At 43.4% G+C, this 20,241-nt stretch overlaps 1 protein-coding gene across 8 annotated transcripts in view; it reads right to left on the reverse strand.

Annotated features, from left to right (window-relative positions):
- Positions 1-20,241, reverse strand: part of LOC105718582 (syntaxin-3) — a 141,329-nt gene that overhangs the window by 107,035 nt on the left and 14,053 nt on the right. For all 8 annotated transcript variants that reach the window (XM_064364860.1, XM_064364858.1, XM_064364861.1 and 5 more), the window contains exons 2-4: positions 15,975-16,058; positions 2,913-3,012; positions 1,117-1,191 (exon numbers count right to left, since the gene is read on the reverse strand). In XM_064364860.1, the coding sequence (XP_064220930.1) occupies positions 1,117-1,191; positions 2,913-3,012; positions 15,975-16,058 (259 nt within the window). The remainder of the gene's footprint in view (positions 1-1,116; positions 1,192-2,912; positions 3,013-15,974; positions 16,059-20,241) is intronic.

The following is a 20,241-nucleotide window of genomic DNA, read 5'->3' on the forward strand; positions in this document are numbered from 1 at the left end:
GACTATTCAAATGTATGTAAGTAGCTGGGCTCTGTGGCTCATACCTGGAATCCCAGCACTTTGGGAGGCCGAGATAGGTGAATCACTTGAGGCCAGGAGTTTGAGACCAGCCTGGCCAACATGGCGAAACCCTGTCACTACTAAAAATACAAAAATTATCCGACTGTGGTGGTGCACGCCTATAATCCCAGCCACTTGGGAGACTGAGGCATGAGAATCACTTGAACCCAAGAGGCAGAGATTGCAGTGAACCAAAATCATGCAACTGCCTTCCAGCCTGGGCAACAGAGCAAGACTCTTTTTCTTTCTTTTTTTTTTAAAAAAAGTATGTAGTTGCCAGGGAAATAAGACCAATAAGAGAAAAGTTGACAGGCTGGGCACGGTGACTTATGCCTATAATCCCAGTACTTTGGGATGCCAAGGCAACTGGATCACTTGAGGTCAGGAGTTTCAGACCAGCCTGGCCAACATGGTAAAACCCCATCTTTACTAAAAATACAAAAATTAGCTGGGCATGGTGGTACATGCCTGTAATCCCAGCTACTCGGGAGGCTAAGGCAGGAGAATCGCTTGAACCCAGGAGGTAGAGGTGGCAGTGAGCCAAGATTACGCCACTGCACTCCAGCATGGGGCACAGAGTGAGACTCTCTCTCTCTCAAAAAAAAAAAAAAAGAAAAGAAAGGTTGAAAGACTAAGTTTAAGAACCAGGACCAAGTCACACAACTACTCAGCAGCTAAAAGCACATGTTTATTCTCATCTTCTAGCTTCAATTCTGGACTCTTTCAAGTACAGTGAGGATTTAAGAAAAGGTAAATTTCTGGGGCTACAATGGATCATTGTATGGACAGAGCCTAAACCACAAGCAAAGATGGGCCAAGTGGTGTCACATCCAACAAGAGGAGTTTCATTTCGGAAAGCTGGACCCAGAGTGAGCTGGATTCTCACTCTGTCACCCAGGCTGGAGTGCAATGGCACAATCTCAGCACACTGGGACCTCCGCCTCCCAGGTTCAAATGATTCTCCTGCCTCAGCCTCCCGAGCAGCTGGGATTATAGGTGCACGAGCTGAGACAGATGGTGGTGGGGACTGGCTTGTTCCCTTTGTTCCCTTCTTACTCTTCAGTTTGTTGCGGACGTTGTTGGCCCTCTTCTTAATCTCAGTCGTGAGCTGCTCTAGGTCATCCTTGGTTTCTGGGTAAACAAAGGCAGGCAGAATCCATTAGAAAGGAGAGGACTGATTCTTTTGTGGGCTACAGCAATCATAATCAGAGGAGGGGAGCTTTCTCAGGCATCCACCGCCCAGAACAGTCTTTATCCCAGTGAACTCCTCAGAATCTGTCATTAGAATCACAGAGTGCTTATTTTTTAAAAGGCATTTTCCAGGCACCCGATCCCAATCCACAGAATAAAAACACCCAGAGTTGGAACCACAAAATCAGCCCTTTCAACCCTCCCAGGTAATCCTGCCACACATAAAATTGTGAGAAATTTGCTTTTAGAGGGAAGAACGTACCATGGGGGCTTCAGTTGAGAAGGTTCTAGGGAGCTTACGGGGAAAAGAGATTTCAACCAAGGCTAATCGACTTAAAATGAGGCAAATACTTATGACATACCTACTACACACCCAGAGCAATCCTAGGTTGTATGGAGCAAACTAAGTGTTAGCTAGAACCATTCATTCAAAAGCCATCCTTCAGCCCCTACTACAACTTTGGAACACAGCTAGAAACTATGGAATCAGAAAGAAGATCTAGACATTTCCTGCAAGGTGTTTAGAGTCTAGTGGAGGACAAGGGAGAAGTAAGTCAGCATCTCTAACATGCAGCGTGGAGTAAAGTATGAGTTCTGGTCAAGGTGTGCACAGCCTGGAGGGACTGGAAAAGCTTCTAAAGACAGAGGTGAGCAGGACTGAGTCTCAAGAACTGTGAGTCAGCCAGGTAGAGAAATAGACTAAGAGCAGGAATCTCACGAGAAGAAACTATAAGTAAAGGGTATGAGTGAATAGGAAATGTCTGGGAACAGCCAGAGTTTGTCTGGCTGAAGTGTGAAGAGCAGGAGGAGGATGGCAGGAGACAGGCTGGCTGGGAAGACAGGAATGTGACCAAGACGATTCCCACATGCTCTGCTAAAGTGTTCCCACTTCAGTCTTTAGGTAATAGGGTCCATGGGAAAAATGAGAGTGGAATGACAGTGTGTCAGGTTTGTTCCCTGTTCTTAAGAACTGAAAATATAGCCCTAAACCAGCCGTGTCCAACCCTTGGAATGCATGAACTTTTTTTATCTGTGGTGGCAGATATCAGGAAAATTATGCACAAACCTTTCCTTTAGCTCATCAGCTACGGTTAGTGTGTTTTATATATGGCCCAAGACAATTCTTCCAATATGGCCCAGGGAAGCCAAAAGGTTGGACGCTCATGCAAACAGTTAGGGGAGGAAAGTTTGCCTTGGTGGTGGTAACAAACAAAAGTTTAGGATAGAAGGGATTTCTGTGAACTTGAACCATTTTGGAACACCTTATAAGAAAAAATGGACTTGCTCTAGCAAGGTTTGGAAAGGGAACTAGGAAAAGCATTTCAGGCTGGGGAAATAGTACAAGCAGAGTCTCAGAGGCAGGACAGGGCACGGGGTGTGTGAGCAGCAGTGAGAGTCGTGGCTAGTCAGGAGAGGGACTAGCTAGAAAATAGGAAAGTCTCGCTAAATGGTTCAAGTGGGATCATGAAGAGGAAACCCTGACTGTGGTCAGGTAGTAGGAGCTCAGGTAAGGTAAAGGAGAGGGAAATGATATAATACGGACACTAGTGCCCTGTAACTTGTACACTCCCCTGCTGCTCACGAAGGGCAAGAAAACAAGGCTGGCTCAGCCCCAATGAAAGGGTGATTGTTGGGTGACTCAGTTCTAAGTCAACACTCACTTGGCTCTGGAATCGGTGCAGAGAGAATGATACTGTAGAGTTTCTTAGCCTCCTCCACATGTTCTGAGATCTTGTCAATGTTAAGCCGAGTTTCCTCAATCTATAATCAGAAAGACAATAACCTTCATCATCAAAGAGGAAGTATAAGTCCATGGCTGAGGTCAATGCTTGGCAGAGCTGCTGGTGAAAGCTGCCCATCTTCTGGGTTTGTGAAAGAAGATGATGACTTAAAGTCCTCAGCTGCCCAGTGAGTACCCTTTCCATGGTCAGATAAAGTCACCACAACAGGACAGTCGTTAAAAATCCATACTTGTTGCTCCCTGAGAGTAATACATTCACCCACTTAGGATGGAAGGATTCAGGCCAAAGCCAACAAGAGCAAGAAAAACCCATGAAGATGTGGCACATAGACACCATGGAATACTATGCAGCCATAAAAAATGATGAGTTCATGGCCTTTGCAGGGACATGGATGAACCTGGAAACCATCATTCTCAGCAAACTGACACAAGAACAGAAAATCAAACACCGCATGTTCTCACTCATAGGTGGGTGTTGAACAATGAGAACACATGGACACAGGGAGGGAAGCATCACACACTGGGGTCTGTCGGGGGGAAATAGGTGAGGTACAGTGGGGGGTGGGGAGTTGGGGAGAGATAGCATGGGGAGAAATGCCAGATACAGGTGATGGGGAGGAAGGCAACAAATCACACTGCCATGTGTGTACCTATACAACAATCTTGCATGATCTTCATATGTACCCCAAAACCTAAAATACAATTAAAAAAAAAAAGAAAAACCCATGAAGAATGATCACAGGGAGACAATCAGCGACTTAGCAGGCAGAGCCTTAAGCCCTGAAAAGTGAGAATAGAAAAGAGTGAGGATGAGGCTGGGCGTGGTGGCTCATGCCTCTAATTCCAGCACTTTGGGAGGCCAAGGCAGGTGGATCACGAGGTCAGGAGATCCAGACCATCCTGGCCAACATGGTGAAACCCCATCTCTACTAAAACTCAAAAATTAGCAGGGCGTGGTGGTGTGTGCCTATAATCCCAGCTACTCAGGAGGCTGAGGCATGAGAATCACTTGAACCAGGGAGGTGGAGGTTACAGTGAGCCGAGATCGCAACACTGCACCCCAGACTGGTGACAGAGTGAGACTCCATCTCAAAAAGAAAAAAAAAGAGTGAGGAGTGAGGATGAAGGAGAGGGGAAAAAGGAAGGAAATGAAGTGAAAGGAAAATAACAAATCTAGAGAGTAAAAAACACAGAATGAGAGAAAGACAAAGAAACAGATAAAAAAAAAAAAGACAAGGAGAGAGGGAGAGAGAGAAAAAAAAGAGACACTAGGCAATGAAGTTCTCAAGAGAGCCCGAGCTTCTCTAGGACATATGTTCTTGTACTAACTGATTTCCTCAGACGATCAGGACCCAGAAGCTCAAGCTGCAGCCCATTTCTGCATATTTCTAAGGCTCCTGATTATACAAGGTTGTGGGTATCATAAAATATTTCCATTAGCACTTCATTCCCAGATAGAACACCTCTACCAGACATTCCTGCATAAACTCTGACTGCAGCCTCGGCTCCCCCTTCACAGGTGCCCATGCCACTGGTACCATAGCCCTGCTGCAGTAGAAGCCAACATACAGGGAGCAGGGCAGGAAGGAGAGACCTCAGCACCTGCAGTGTCTATCCGCTTCACTCTCAAAGTGAAGGGCACATCAACATTGCAACAACTAACAAACAGAAATCTTATAAAATGTCATACAGTAGGATCCTAACATCTGAGATGCAACAAAAACACAGCTCAATGCATATGCAGCTTCCAGCATCCCTCTCTTCCTGTGGATAGTTTACCTTTTTTAAAACCTGATTATAGCTCTTCATATTGAATACAATATAGGAGAGACCAGGCACAATGGCTTACACCTGTAATCCCAGCACTTTGGGAGGCCAAGGTGGGCAGATCACTTGAGCCCAGGAGTTTGAGACCAGCCTGGGTAACATGGCAAAACCCTGTTGCTACAAAAAATACAAAAATCAGCCAGACATGGTGGCATGCACCTGTGGTCCCAGCTACTTGGGAAGCTAAAACAGAGGATCCCTTGAACCTGGGAGGTTGAGGCTATGGTGAGCCATGATCACACCACTGCATTTCAGCCAGGGCAACGGAGTGAGACTCTGTCGAAAAGAAAGAAGGAAGGAAAGAGGAAAGGAAAGGAAAAAGGAAAGGAGGAAGGAAAGGAGGAAGAAAGGAAGGGGAGAGAGAGACAGAAGAAAAAGAAAGAAAGAAAGAGAAAGAAAGAGGGAGGGAAGGAGAGAGGAGGAGGGAGGGAGGGAGGGACAGAAGGAGGGAAGGAAGGAAGGAAGGAAATGGGAGAAATAATACTTGAGCTCTCTAACTCTCAAATCAGTATTTGTGTCACTTGAGCACAGGATTCTCCCCTCTATAAATATATTGGCTTAGATGTGCTTAGTTTGAGAGTAGAGTCACTTGCTTAAAGATGTAGAATAAAATTACAATGTAATAATGTCATTGGAGTGTAAATATACACACAGGTAACTAGCCAAATATTTGTGAAGCATTTTAACAGTTTGCAAAACAACCTATAAGACTGTATCAGTACCATTATTCAAACGAGGAAACAAGTTTAAAGAAATCATAGGTCACATCGCTGGTGGTAGGGACAGCATGCAAACAGTGCCCTCCACACTCCAACTGGGATGCTTTTTTCCATTAGAGTTAATTTTTAAAATTATCTGTACTGTTTTACTTTAGCAGCATCCCAGCCCTACTCAACTATAAAAAGGGCCTCTGTTACAACCTATGAATACTCAGTGATATGGTGTGGCTCTGTATCCCCATCGAAACCTCATCTTGTAGCTCCCATAATTCCCATGTGTTGTGGGAGGGACCCAGTGGGAGGTGACGGAATCATGGGGGCAGGTCTTTCCCATGCTGTTCTCGTGATAGTCTCACAAGATCTGATGGTTTTAAAGCAGGAGTTTCCCTGCACAAGCTCTCTTTTTGCTTGCTGCCATCCATGAAAGATATGACTTGCTTGTTCCTCCTTGACCCCTGCCATGACTGTGAGGCTTTCCCAGCCATGTGGAAATGTAAGTCCATTAAACCTCTTTCTGTTGTAAATTGCGTGGTCTCCAGTATGCATTTATCAGCAGCATGAAAATGGACTAATACACTCACAGACTCCAGGGGTGTGACCACGTCAGAAGCTACTGACCCCTCTTGTAACTCATGTCATTGCATCACACCATGTTTCCATTTCCACCACATGACTGTCTTGCCAAGGCAATTACACTGTTTTACAGGATTGAGGGGGAAAAAAAAGGCTTTCTAGAAGAAAACACGGTAACCATTTTTAAATGAGTTTATCAAATTTTAATAAGCCATGAAGGACTTAGATTTTGCATGTTCAATGGATTGATTGCCATAGAAATTCTCTCATCTGGAAAATTATTTTATAAACTGAAGAGTATCCTAACCCACAGTTTAGTCAATGGTAGAAACACAGGAAGAGATAGGAAGTTTCTAGGATGAGACTGCCAGGCCTCAGGCTCAGTGTCACTACAGGCATTTGGAGACTGGATGGCTGATACTCATCCTGCACTATGCACAGAAGAACTGGTCCTGGGTGCTCTATCCTCAACCTGCCTATGGGACCTCCCAGGCCCAGCACTCCATTCCATTCCATTCCATCCCACCCCACCGCACCCCCCCTCCACCCATTGTGGCCGGTCCCTTTCCTCTGTCCACATCAACCTTTCTATTTGGAGGCATTTCTGGGAATTTGATTTCACAGCAATTTAGTCAGTTCACCAACTAATCACAAGACCTTTTTGGGACTTCAAGACGGGCAACTGGCCAACCATAGGGCTTTCTTTTTTTTAACTTCATGGCTTTGCTTTTTCTTAGAAATACTGGTTTTCCTCTAAGGTGACTTTCTGAGTATTTCATGAAGTAAAATGGCAGCTACATGTGATTTCCTTTTGTGCATTTGCCAGATAACCAAAAAATCATGAGGAGAGTGGAGAAAAAGGGTATAGGAAACTAACGAGTGCCCAATCTAAAAGTTTAAGGGCTATTGCATGTGTTTGTTTGGGGTTAAGTATACTGACATCTAACATTACTCTGAATATTCATATATTTAAGAACTAAAATTGACTGAACATATCTTTGTATCAGAAACAACGCTGTGCCCTTCACAATACTTCTATGAGGCTATCATCATCTCCTTTTTATACATATGAGAATACGGAGGCTCAAAGAAGAAGAGAAACTTACTCCAGGTTATACTGCAGAAAGAGGCAAAACTAAGGCTTGAACTCAGGAATACTAAACCCCGTCTCCTGAACCAGGTAAATGCCTACGGAAGGCTCCTATATCTTCTCTCCCAAGTTCATGCATATTCAGCCTACGTCAGGTTAATGTGCATGTTCAATCCACTGGTCTGGGAGAATGGATCAGTTGCCTTTCACAGAGATCATGTTCCTTATTTCTCTGTCTTCTCACTGCAGCTCACTATAGAAAGCTTTTTACACAATGAGCCCTCAAAAAGTATTGTTGACCAAGGAAACCAATCTAAAAGTGTTTTTTCTAAATCACAATGCAAAATTTGTAGCTAACATATTCCCAGTGTCTTCTTGTTGTACATTGTCTATTAAAATGTATTTTCCTTTTCTTTTTTTGTTTTTTTTTTTTGTTTTTGAGACAAAGTCTTGCTCTGTCACCCAGGTTAGAGTGCAGTGGCGTGATCTCGGCTCACTGTATCCACCTCCTGGGTTCAAGCAATTCTCCTGCCTCAGCCTCCTGAATAATTGGGATTACAGGTACACACCACCACACCCAGCTATTTGTGTGTGTGTATGTCTTTAGTAGAGACAGGGTTTCATCATGTTGGCCAGGCTAGTCTCAAATTCCTGACCTCAAGTTATCCACTCACCTCAGCCTCCCAAGATGCTAGGATTACAGGTCTGAGCCACCATGCCCAGTTTGCAATATACTTTTCAACGCTTTGTTAGTAATATGGGAATCCAGATAATATAGGATTTAAAGAAATAAGATCAAACAGACAAGGTTCAAGTTTTTGCTCTATTTCTCTCGGCAGTTTTATGACCTTGAACACACCCCTTAGCGTGCCTAAGCACCAGTTCTCTCATCTATGAAATGAGAATTATCATAATACCCAATTTGGAGTTTTTGTGACGATTGAATTAGACAATACATGTCAAATGTTTAACACAAAGTACATGCTCAGTAAATGTTAGGTGATGACAATGATAAACACAAAAATGCCAGCAATTTCTGCACATTTATCACATGCCAGACACTGTGGAATGCCTTTACAGGCATATCTCATTTAATCCTTACAGCAATCCTGTAAGAAAACAGTCTTAACAAAACAGTCTGACGTCATCGGTAATAACCCAAGGAAATCTAAGGTCAACACCCAAGTCAACAATCTTCATGCTACGTGTTGCCAAATATAATTACCATATTATACTAATAACCATAATCTAACTAAAAGGAAGAAGTTATTTTCAAGATATGGATGGCCTCTTCCCTCTGGACCTAATTATCCAGTGGAATCTAATTAGACAAGGAAAAGCAGAGAAAGTACTACTCTGTGAAACTGGCAGGTTATATGGGGTAAGATGAAGGCTAAGCAAAAAAGCTTTGGTTATTCTCTCTAAGAATTAGTCTCTGCCTCTCCTAAACTCCCACATACCTTGTACTTCTAGTTGAGCATTAATTCCTGCATATTTATGTATTGAAAACTTATTCTGAGGTGATAAGAGTAATCTGACTGTAACTGTCAAATAAATGATCACTCCTTTTCACAATTTATACACCTTTACTTCCCCTCAAAAGGACAGAATCCCAAACAGTCTTCATATGAGAGCTGCTCAGTTAAGTCCTCTTTAATTTGTTTGCTTCTTTGCTTTAGAAACAAACGTTGATGAAAAGGGAGGGAAAAGCCACTTTAGTCAACCAAGCAATGATAGTCAAGTTCCCAGAGGCGTTTTATCAAGACCAGGACTAATGTTTCAATTCTCCTTTTATGAATGAAAAGAATGATCTCAGAATTATACTGACCAATGAAAACAAGTATTCAGAGATAACAATCTCAAGTAAATTAAGTGTTTCGGGGCTTTGCATCACTCAAAATTTAGTCAGGAAAGTGAAAACCTATCTAGTTATTTTAATCAAAGTAGTATAATACAGGGATTGTTTATGCAGACATGGAAGGGTCAAGAAGCCAAACAGAAGTTTGGTGGGGCATTCTGAACATTAGCAACAGCAGGTCAGAGAGAAAGAGAAGGAAGGTAGGGTCAATCAGAGACAAGCCAGAGCTGTCTGATGGGGACCAGACCACAGTAGAGTTGACCAGCAGAACTGGAACCATGGAGGCAGGGTCTATTGAGAAAGAGCTGAGGCCATGAAGAAGACATGTCTGAGGAGGAGACACAAGGAGGAAAACCATGGTCTCTTCGCTCCTCCTTGAGTCTTCTGCTAGTACCTCACTGTCTTAATCTGTTCAGGATCCCGTACGAAAAATACCATAGCCTAGGTGGCTTAAACACACGGTATATTTCTCACAGTACCAGAGGCTAGAAGTCCAAGATCATGACACTGGCAGATCTGAGTCTGGGGAGGACCCTCTTCCTGGCTTGTAGACAGCCTTCTTCCTGTATCTTCACATGGCTGAGAGAGATCATCTTTCTCATGTCTCTTTTTATCAGTGTCAAGCATGTGGGGTCACTCAGTAGACACACAAATGAATATAAGTAACTGCAGGAGACAAGCATGCTTCTTATATCATTGCAAATGATCTCTTTTTTTTAAGCATACTTCTTATGGACTGAATGTTTGTGTTCTCCTGAAATTAATATGTTGATGCCTAATCTCCAGGGTGATGGTACTTGGAGGTAGGACCTTTGGAAGGCATTCAGGTCATAAGGGCTCCTTTGTTTGGTGCACTTATAAGAAGAGGCCAAAGAGCTAGCTTGCTCTTTCCACCATGTGAGAATGCAGCGAGATGGCAGTTCACAACCCAGAAGAGAGTTCTCACCAGAACCTGATCATGGTGGAACTCTGGTCTCAGACTTTCAGCTTCCAGAACTGTAGGAAATACATTCTTATTGTTTATAAGCCATTCAGTCTATGGTACTTTCTCATAGCAGCCCAAACTAACACAGCATTCAAAAAAGAAAACTTTCAGCCAGGCATGATGGCTCACGCTTGCAATCCCAGCACTTTGGGAGACCAAGATGGATGGATCACCTGAGGTCAGGAGTTCAAGAACAGCCTGACCAACATGGTGAAACCCCACCTCTAATGAAAATACAAAAATTAGCTGGGCATTGTAGTGGGCACCTGTAATCCCAGCTATTTGGGAGGCTGAGGCAGGAGAATCGCTTGAACCCAGGAGGTAAAGGTTGTAGTGAGCAGAGATCGCACCATTGCACTCCAGCCTCGGCAACAAGAGCAAAACTCCATCTCAAAAAAAAAAAAGAAGAAGAAAGAAAAGTTTCATCCTTGTTAATAGAAGTTCCATGTTAGAAAACATACTGTGAAAAATTAAATGCTAAGCCAAGTTAAGCTGATTTCTTACAGGACTCCTTAGAGCTTTCAGTAAGTTAATATGCATTTTAAGTTTCCAAGAGAAGAGAGGATTAGAAAGCATTTCTCAAACACATTTGATCACAGAAGGTTTTTTGCATCTGACATTGCCATCCATGACAAAGCACTCCGACTGACCCAACAAATAGCCATTCCCTAGCCCCTCCCCCTTCTTTCTTTTTAACAGAAGTCGAACTTTGTTTGGGTAGTGGCATCGCTAGCCCCAGAGGATGAATCATGATGTGTTTGATGGCGATCCTGGCAATCCTGTCCCTTTGCTGAGTACTCACTTTCCTGGTGTCCCTTCCAGCTAAGGGTGCCGACACAATGTGACCCAGTGCTATCCAGGAGGCCACGAGGGAAGTCGGGTTGGAGGAGCTGGGCAGTTTTCCTCCCTGACGAAAGGATCTTTGGACTTTTCTAGCCACACCTTTTCTTAATGCTTGCAATGCTGTCACAGGGTGATGCCAAACGAAGCTGTGTCTCTGGTGGTTTCAAAACGCAGGCAGATGGGACCTATGTACTGCTCTCTTGAATCTGGCAGGCTTGTGACTGCTTCAATAACAGAGCCAAGCAGAAGTGATGTGCTACATAACTTCTGTAGCTGGAACACTTGCCTTGCATCCCTGAGCTTCGATGTAACAAGCTCAATAGCCCTAAGTGGGCCAGCTAGGAGAAGCCCAAGCCACAGAAAGAAGCCAAGTGTAAGTACTCTGATGGACAGTCTCTGCTAAGCTTTTCCCTTGAGCCACCCCAGTAAAGACACCAGATTGTAGAATTTAAAAAGCCTCTACAAGATCCTAACCTGCAGTTGTTCAAGTCTTCCCAATAAAGGCCCCAGAAATTGTGGAGCAGAGATAATCCAGACCCATTTTGCCCTGTTTGAATTCCTAATCCACAGAATCTGTCAGCATAACAAAATAGTTGTTCTATACCACTAAATGTCAGGACAATGTTGTGATATAACAATAGATCATCAGAACAGACTCTCTCTCACAATCCTAAGAGAAAAGCCAAGAGGATCACAGCAATGCTGACCTAGAACCCCAACTTGACCTTTAAACAGCACCATCCCTAACCCCAAACTTCTTCATATGCAAAATAATTATATATCTTTATTGCTTAAGCCACAGTTAGTCCAAAGCATCCCTAAATGATAGGCTACACTGCTGCTCTGGATCACAGATTCAGGAAAAAGCTCTCATCCTTTTTCCCCTGGACTCCATCAGCCGACTTGCTGGTCTTTCCGCTTCGGGTCTTTCGCACCCTCCACTAAACTGCCATCAGAATGAATTTTCTAAAACACTCTGAGCCCATCACTTTCTTGTTTAAACCCTCAAAGGTTCCCCATCACTTTGCAGTGGTGCACAGCTGCAGTAGGTGACAGAATTATCTGGAAGAACTTCCTACAAATCCAAAAGTCTGAGCCATTCCAGTCCCTAAGAATCAGGTATGTGTATGTGCAAAAAAAAAAAAAGCTCCCCAGGTGATTCTGATGACGAGTCTATTTAAGAACCAGGGAAAACTTCCCTCGCATTCCTCTCTTCAGGCAGAATGTAACACTTCCTCTTCTGTGCTCCCATGATCCCTTATTGACACTTTTACTATATATAACAATGTTTTAAAAATTTCTATCTCCCTTACCAGATATGGAAACAGCAGAGGGCAAGAATCCTGTCACACAGAACATCGTATCCCCAGCACCCAACGTGCCGTCTTGAAGACAGTAAGTGTAACAAAGCACTCAAATATTTTGATGAATAAATGAATATAGTACAATAAACACCTAATGTTTCTGCCTCCAAAGGCAGGTAGGTCTGTTTCCTCTGAAACTTTACTCTCTGCCAAGTGAGCAAACAGACCAAGGAAAATATAGACAACTGCAAATTAGACAAAACTAGGGGGTTATCATTTACCAGGCTCTGGCTTGATCAGCCAAAGTGGCTTGAAAACCCAAGGGCCAATCTTTTTCTCCAATGACCAAGAAGCTGGAGAAGATACGATGGAATCTGACAGTGAAAATCACATCCTGAAAACACCCTGGTCCTGTGACGTCATGTGCACCTGGCAAATGCCTCTATGACCAAGCTGTGATTCATGCTCTCAGCAAATAACCAAGGGTGACTTGCTGGAACCAGTCCAAAAGTAAGTTTTATCAAAAGAGTGCTTTCCCAAGGAAGTGACTTAGCTATATAACCTGCAGGGTGTAGTGACCATGCTTGCCAGTCACATAGAGGGGGGGACAGTCTCTCATCCCCAAATCCCTATTCTTTGAAACATAATTTATTCCAATTTCAAGAGTATGTCTACACCACATTCTATAAAATAAACTTTGTGGTCTACTTATTCGTAAGTACATTGGGGGACAGAAGGGTGATGAGAACTAAAATGTACTGAACACATCTACTAGATGTCAGGCACTGTGCTAAGTGCATCATACCCTTTCTCATTTTATACCCATAAAAAAGACAGACAATATTCTTTTTTTTTTTTTTTTAAGAGAAAAACTGAGGTTTAGAGTACTTAACTTTTTAAAATTGTACCACTGGTAATGGGCAGAGCTGAGATTCAGACCACGTTAGGTGGGGCCAGAGCCTACCTCATCCACTTCCTCTTACTTCTCCCCACTCCCCCCAGGCATATCCTCTCTGTGCTCTATCAGATCCAAGAAAAGAGGAAAGTCACACTGCTGAACCCCATGCTAAGCACTTTCTGAGCATTAGTTCCTTTAATCTCCACCAAATCTATGACATGAATATTTTTCTTCTCCTTTTACAGATAAAATATTTACAAAGCACTCAAATATTTTGAAGAATAGATAAATGAATATAGAACAATAAACCCCTAATGTTTCTGCCTCCAAAGGCAGGTCTGTTTCCTCTGAAACTTTACTCTCTGCCAAGTGAGCAAACAGACCAAGGAAAATATAGACAACTGCAAATTAGATAATCAGATAAGCCCACTGATTCTTGGAACAGTTAAGGAATGTGACCAAGATCACACAATTAGTGGTAGATATGAAATTTAATTCAAAGACCATGGTCTTTCCACCTCCCCACGCTGTCCCTCTTCTCCACCCTAAATATGATATAGGTTTCATGGGGTTTTTCCCTAAATGACAGACATGCATGTAACAAAGAGAAAGCAATAAGCAATGAAGCAGCCCTGGAGGTCTTGTTAAATCTTCAAAGTCCTCTACAGAAGTAGCTATCACCCGTCCAGTGCTTTTCTGTCTGCTGATGCTTCCCAGACGTGTGATCTCATATGACCCTCATGGCATCCTTGAAAGGTAAGTATCAACACTCCCAACTTCCAGAGCAGGACATTAAAGCTCAGAGAGGTTAAGCAACCTGACCAAGGTCACACTGCTATGAAATGCTTGAAAAGTAGACTCAAACCATGTTTTAGAGGCCAAAGCCCACCATCTTCCCACCTAACAAAGAGAGTCTTCTTAGAGAATGCTCTGACTGGCTCAGAAGAAAAAGGAGAACACAGTTATTGGAGAAGATTCCTTATCTTAGGGAAGTTCTTTAATGTATCTGGTTCTCCAAAGCAGATTGAGACAGGCTAGAAAGACTTCAAACATCTCCTTAAGTCCACCCCCACCAGGGAATTAAAGGATATCGTCCTTCCACAATCCAGAATTGGCATAACACTGGACTCACAAAGCCTAAGTGTTGTTTGATCTCACTATGATTCTGATGGACCTGCCCGTGAGGAGGGTAGGGATCTGTGGAGAGTTTACAGCCAACTTCCCAGTGAGGCCAGCACACACTCAAGTTTGCTCTTAATTTCTGTTTATTACTTTAACAGATAAATGGGCACAAACCATCAAGCCCTACTCCATTCCATTCAGAAAAGAACTGGAGGGTTACTTTTCCACATCCACAGTCTAGAGGATGGGAAGCATCATATTCGTTCTGCAAAAAGAGCACAATACCTCTTGTTTTCTTTCCAGGGAAATTAAAAACCTAAGAAACCATAGTATGGTGGCAGAGACTTCCACAATAGTGAAGTATCATTCATTAAGCACATATATGCCAGATGCTATGCTGTTTCAAACATTATTCTTCTTAATCCTTACAAAACTCCATGGAGATTTTTGTTGTTTAGGGTTTTTTTCTTTTCTTACCTAAAAGCTGGATCACTAGTGATTTTTTTTTTTTTTTTTTTTAAGGGGACAGGGTCTCACTCTGTTGTCCAGGCTAGAGTGCAGTAGCATGATCATACCTCACTGCAGCCTCAAACTCCTGGGCTCAGGTGATCCTACCTACAGGAAATTACATTATCAATCCTAATTTACAGGTAAGGAAACCCAGACACAGATTAAGGAATGTTCATGAAATCAACAGCTTCTCAGAAGCAGGGCTGAGATTCGGGCCCAAGTTTGCCCAGCTCCAATGCCAGTATTTTCATCCATGAGATACTACTGCCTCTACAAGCTTTTCACCTTGTACAGGTGAATCACCTACCTATCATAGCACCACCTCAATGAGGACTTTTAAGATCAGAGTACATGGATCAATAGACATGAACCCTTTTTGCCCCTGTTGAACTTTTACAAAAATAAACTGGAAGTTTTGGTTTCTCAGTTTCCACTAGAATTACGTCAAAGGAACTATAAAAAAAAATTTTTTTTTTTTTGAAACAGTCTCACTCTGTTGCCCAGGCTGGAGTGCAGTTGCATGATCTCGGCTCACTGCAACCTCTGCCTCCTGGGTTCAAATGATTCTCTTGCCTCAGGCTCCAGAGTAGCTGGGATTACAGGCACACCTGGATAATTTTTGTATTTTTAGTAGAGGCGGGGTTTCGCTGTGTTGGCCAGGTTGGTCTCAAACTCCTGAACTCAAGTGATCCGCCTGCCTCAGTCTCCCAAAGTGCTGGGATTACAGGCGTGATCCACCGTGCCCGGCCCCAAAATTTTCAAGGCTACACATTTGATGTATCTGAATCACAAGCCTAAAGATACAATGTTTTATACTCACAGTTGTGACCCTATGGTTGATTCTGTATTTGTTATGTGACACATTTGATGTATCTGAATCACAAGCCTAAAGATGCAATATTTTATACTCATTGTTGTGATCCTACAGCTGATTCTGTATTTGTTATGTACTTTAAGCAAGAAAGGAAATTATAAAAATGTTGTCATATGGCATAAGACTTTAAAAGCATCTCTTCAATTACATATAATTGACCCTCTACTGACTTTCTTAACAAGATTTTTAAAAATCCAGACCCCTTCAAGTAAATATTGAAAAGAGAATGTCATTTTAATTTCTTCATCCAGCCATCCACCAAAGCAAAAGACTGTGACCTTCCTCTGCTACCCTGAAAAATCTAAGGTTTTTTTATTCTTACTAAAGAAGAAGTGTTTCCTTATGTACATTTAGAAAAAAATACAGGAAGCCTGCCTACCTCAGAAAAGAACTCATCCATAAAAGCTGTGTTGTCGATAGCAATCTCGACCTCATCAGTATCATCATCCTGCGTCAGCTGCTTCTGCAAAAGACAAAAATGAACAGGGTGAAACTAAAAACGCAATAAATGGCTAACATTATTGAAAGCTCATGAAGTACCAGGAGCTATATTAAGCATTTTACACATAATTTCCTTTATAACTCATAACAAGCTCTATGATATATCTGGTGTCTCAACATCTGAAATTAAATCCTAGTTCTACCAATTACTTTTTCTTTTTTTCTTTTTTTTTTTTTGCAGTGGGTGAGAGGTGAGAAAGGGAGGAACTAGCAAGTTACCTATCTTGCTGTGCCTAAGCTTCCTTATCTGTTAAATGCTGATAACAACACTACCTGCTTCATAGGGTTGTGTCAGGAATAAAAGAGATAATGAATATAGGACACTCTTGCATGGTGCCTGGTACACTGTTAAGTTCAACATATGCTAGGTTTTGTTGCTGGTGGTGGTGGTGGTAGTTACTGTAACTCACTACAGTTAAGGAACCTACAACTTAGGGAGGTTAGGTAACTTGACAAAAACCACACAGCTAAAATATGGCAATAGGTAGAATTGAACTCATCCTTTGGATCTGAACCACAGGGCTGCTACACCCTTCTTCACACTGTTCAAACAGGTTCCAGACACGATTCCTCCAAAGCACAAGCTTTCAATCCTCACAGTAAGAGTAAAGATTTTCCTGTTTTCAGAAACCACCTATTACAAAGCAAACAGTGCTATGTCACTCCCTTTTCAGAAGCTCCTGTTTATAAGAAAAAGGAAGCTCTCCCACAGGCCCTAGCCACCTCTAAGGACCCAAGCTTTCTCAATGCCATTCAACTTCCTGTGCAGAAATCACAAAATGGCCATCTAAAGGAAGTGATCCCATTCCCACCCAGCATAAGGGCCGTTCACTGTTTACTGAGCTGCTTCTACATTCCTCTCCAATGTTCTTCACACACACTTATAACCCTCCCACACACATCTACAAGCTGACACCCACACCCACACCCACTCATATGCCCCCATAAACAACCCACACCCCTTCCACACATACACCCACACCCCCTCCCCCACACACCCAAACACATATATGCCCACAAACACACACATGTATACCCTACAAGACATCAATTGAGTCTTCAAACACATGTGTAAGGAAATGGAAAGAGGCTACCATCATGGAATAGATTAAAGGAAGTTTCCAGAAGCTGGGAACAACTGTGACCTGGAGTATGGGAGGTGGACACCTATCACTCCATCATGATGTAAGTTCTCGAGACCCCTAGTATCCTTACAGGGATTCCCCACAACCACAATGGCTACCTCTTGGCTTTAAGCAGATCTAGCCAGGCAGCCTGGTCACCTTCAGTGAGAATCTGTGAACTGGGCAAAGGGAAGCCTAGGTCCAAAACCTGCTGTTGCCAATTACTGGCCGGGATGCCTCAGTCAAGTCCCAAACCTCTCTGAGTTTCTAACCTGTCAGTAGTAACACCCTCCATCCACCCACTGCCAGACATTATGATCTTCATGAGGACTGGAGGAGATCACATATGGAAAGCACAATACCAAGCATACATCAGCAACTAACCCCATCGCCCTGCTAAAAGATGTGTGAATCATCACTGTCTACATCCTCCTCATCCTCCTCCTCCTCCTCCTCCTCCACAGGAAGTTCTCAAACTAAAGGCTAAGTCAATAAGATCGGCTCCATGGCAACATGATGGCCAGGGCTCTATGCCACGGTCCGTCACATGCTACTTACTGAACGCTAAACAGATGGTTTAACCCCTCTGAGCCTCAAAAATATGGAACCAACCTAAGTTTCTATCAATGGATGATTGGATAAAGAAATGTCACACACACATGCACGCGCGCGCGCGCACACACACACACACACACACACGGCCGTGGAGTAGATGATAAGAAATTACTTAATGGATACAATACTATTTGGATGATGGATACAATAAAAGCCCAGACTTCACTACTATGCAATATAGCCATGTAACAAGACTACACTTCTACACACTTCTACCTCCCCTTAAAGTTACACACATGTCACACACCTCTGAGTCTCAACTTCCTCATCTGTAAAATAGGAATAATCAAGTGTTTTTGGACCTTGCTTGAGCAGGAGACCCTATACCACTGCAACAGCCTCCTGCCCATCCCCACCTCCATTATCTTTCTGGTCCAATCCCATTATGTCCCTGTTTCCCAAAACATGATGGTTCCCTATTACTTACTTCATAAAAGTCCTCAGTCTGTCTGTCACAACCCTTTGGAAGCTGACTGTATTTATGTGTTTAGCTATATTCCCACTACTCTCCACCAGGCACCTTCTGCTCCATCAACTTGATCTCCTCACTGTCTTCTGCACACATCCCATTGATTCCTGCTCCTGGGCTTTCTATTAATGCTATGTCCCCTCATTCCCAATCACCACCAATATTCATATACTTCTCTGCTACCCAAATACAACTCTCTAGGCCCAGCTCGGGTCCCATTTCTTCCACAAAACTTGCCCCACTTCATGTTTATCACATAGTTTTATGAGTTGCAATCTCAACTTCAAGCTCAATTTTAACCCACTTGAGGTCAGGGATAGTATCTTATAAGTCTTACTCGTAGCCCCTGGGCACCTGACACAGGGCTGGGCACATAGAAAGCTGAAGTTGGTATCAACTGACTGAATCTGCCTGTCACATGCAACGTGACTGCATGCCTACCAGCACAGCCAAAACTTACTCTTTGGTTTCACTGAAATAGAGAGAACCCCTGCAAGATCCACCCCTCTTCCCTGCCTCCTTCTTCTATAAAAAATACATGCTATCTGCCAGGGCTGTTGTGAGAATTCAATAAGATAATAAAGTTCCCTATGCAATGTACAGCACACAGTAAGAACTCTAATAAAGTAGGCCAGGTGCAGTGGCTCACACCTATAGTCCCAGCACTTGGGGAGGCTGAGGCGGGCAGATCACAAGGTCAAAAGTTCAAGATCAGCCGGGCCAATACGGTGAAACCCCATCTCTATTAAAAATGCAAAAATTGCTGGGCGCGGTGGCTCAAGCCTGTAATCCCAGCACTTTGGGAGGCCGAGGCGGGTGGATCACGAGGTCAAGAGATCGAGACCATCCTGGTCAACATGGTGAAATCCCGTCTCTACTAAAAACACAAAAAATTAGCTGGGTGTGGTGGTGCGTGCCTGTAATCCCAGCTACTCAGGAGGCTGAGGCAGGAGAATTGCCTGAACCCGGGAGGCGGAGGTTGCAGTGAGCCGAGATCGCGCCATTGCACTCCAGCCTGGGTAACAAGAGTGAAACTCCGTCTCAAAAAAAAAAATGCAAAAATTAGCCGGGCATGGTACTCAGGAGGCTGAGGCAGAAGAGTCGCTTGAACCCAGGAGGTAGAGGTTTCAGTGAGCAGAGACCACACCACTGCGCTCCAGCCTGGGTGACAGAGTGAGATTCTGTCTCAAAAAAAAAAAAAAAAGAACTCAGTAAAGCAACCATATACAAGATCTAGCTAAGTCAACTTCTCTATAGCTTTGACCTGGACATGAGTATCTTTAGATATAGAACTTTTAGAGCTGAATGCAATCTTAAAGGATTTACCATCAAATCCCCTCACTTAGAGAAGGGGAAACCAGCTGGGCACGGTGGCTCACATCTGTAATCCCAGCACTTTGGGAGGCTGAGGCAGGTGGATCACCTGAGGTGATCGAGACCAGCCTGACCAACATGGAGAAACTCTGTCTCTACTAAAAATTAGTCAGGCATCATGGCACATGCCTGTAATCCCAGCTACTCTGGAGGCTAAGGCAGGAGAATCGCTTGAACCCGCGTGGCGGAGGTTGCAGTGAACCGAGATCAAGCCATTGCGCTCCAGCCTGGGCAACAAGAGCAAAACTCTGTCTCAAAAAAATAAAAAAGAGAGAGAGAAGGGAAAACCAAGCCCAAAACAAAATAATGAATTACTGACACAGAAAGGAACAGAACCCAGGTTTCTGGATTTTCATCTTCCCATGCAGAATTTTTCCTATTGTAGCATGCCACTTCCAAAAACACAAAATAACAACAACAACGTTTAGTCCAGATCAGAAAATTCAAGGAAGAGGTCATCATCCCATGTTATCTGGAGTCACATGAAGCTGGAGCTACCAACAGGCTTCCCTACAGAGCAGGCTCAACCAATCGCAGGGCAAGGGCTCCTTCCCTTCTGACAC

The sequence above is a fragment of the Aotus nancymaae genome, unplaced genomic scaffold (assembly GCF_030222135.1).
Source record: "Aotus nancymaae isolate 86718 unplaced genomic scaffold, 86718_ANA_hifiasm-v0.15.2.pri h1tg000059l, whole genome shotgun sequence".
Classification (NCBI taxonomy): Eukaryota; Metazoa; Chordata; class Mammalia; order Primates; family Aotidae; genus Aotus; species Aotus nancymaae.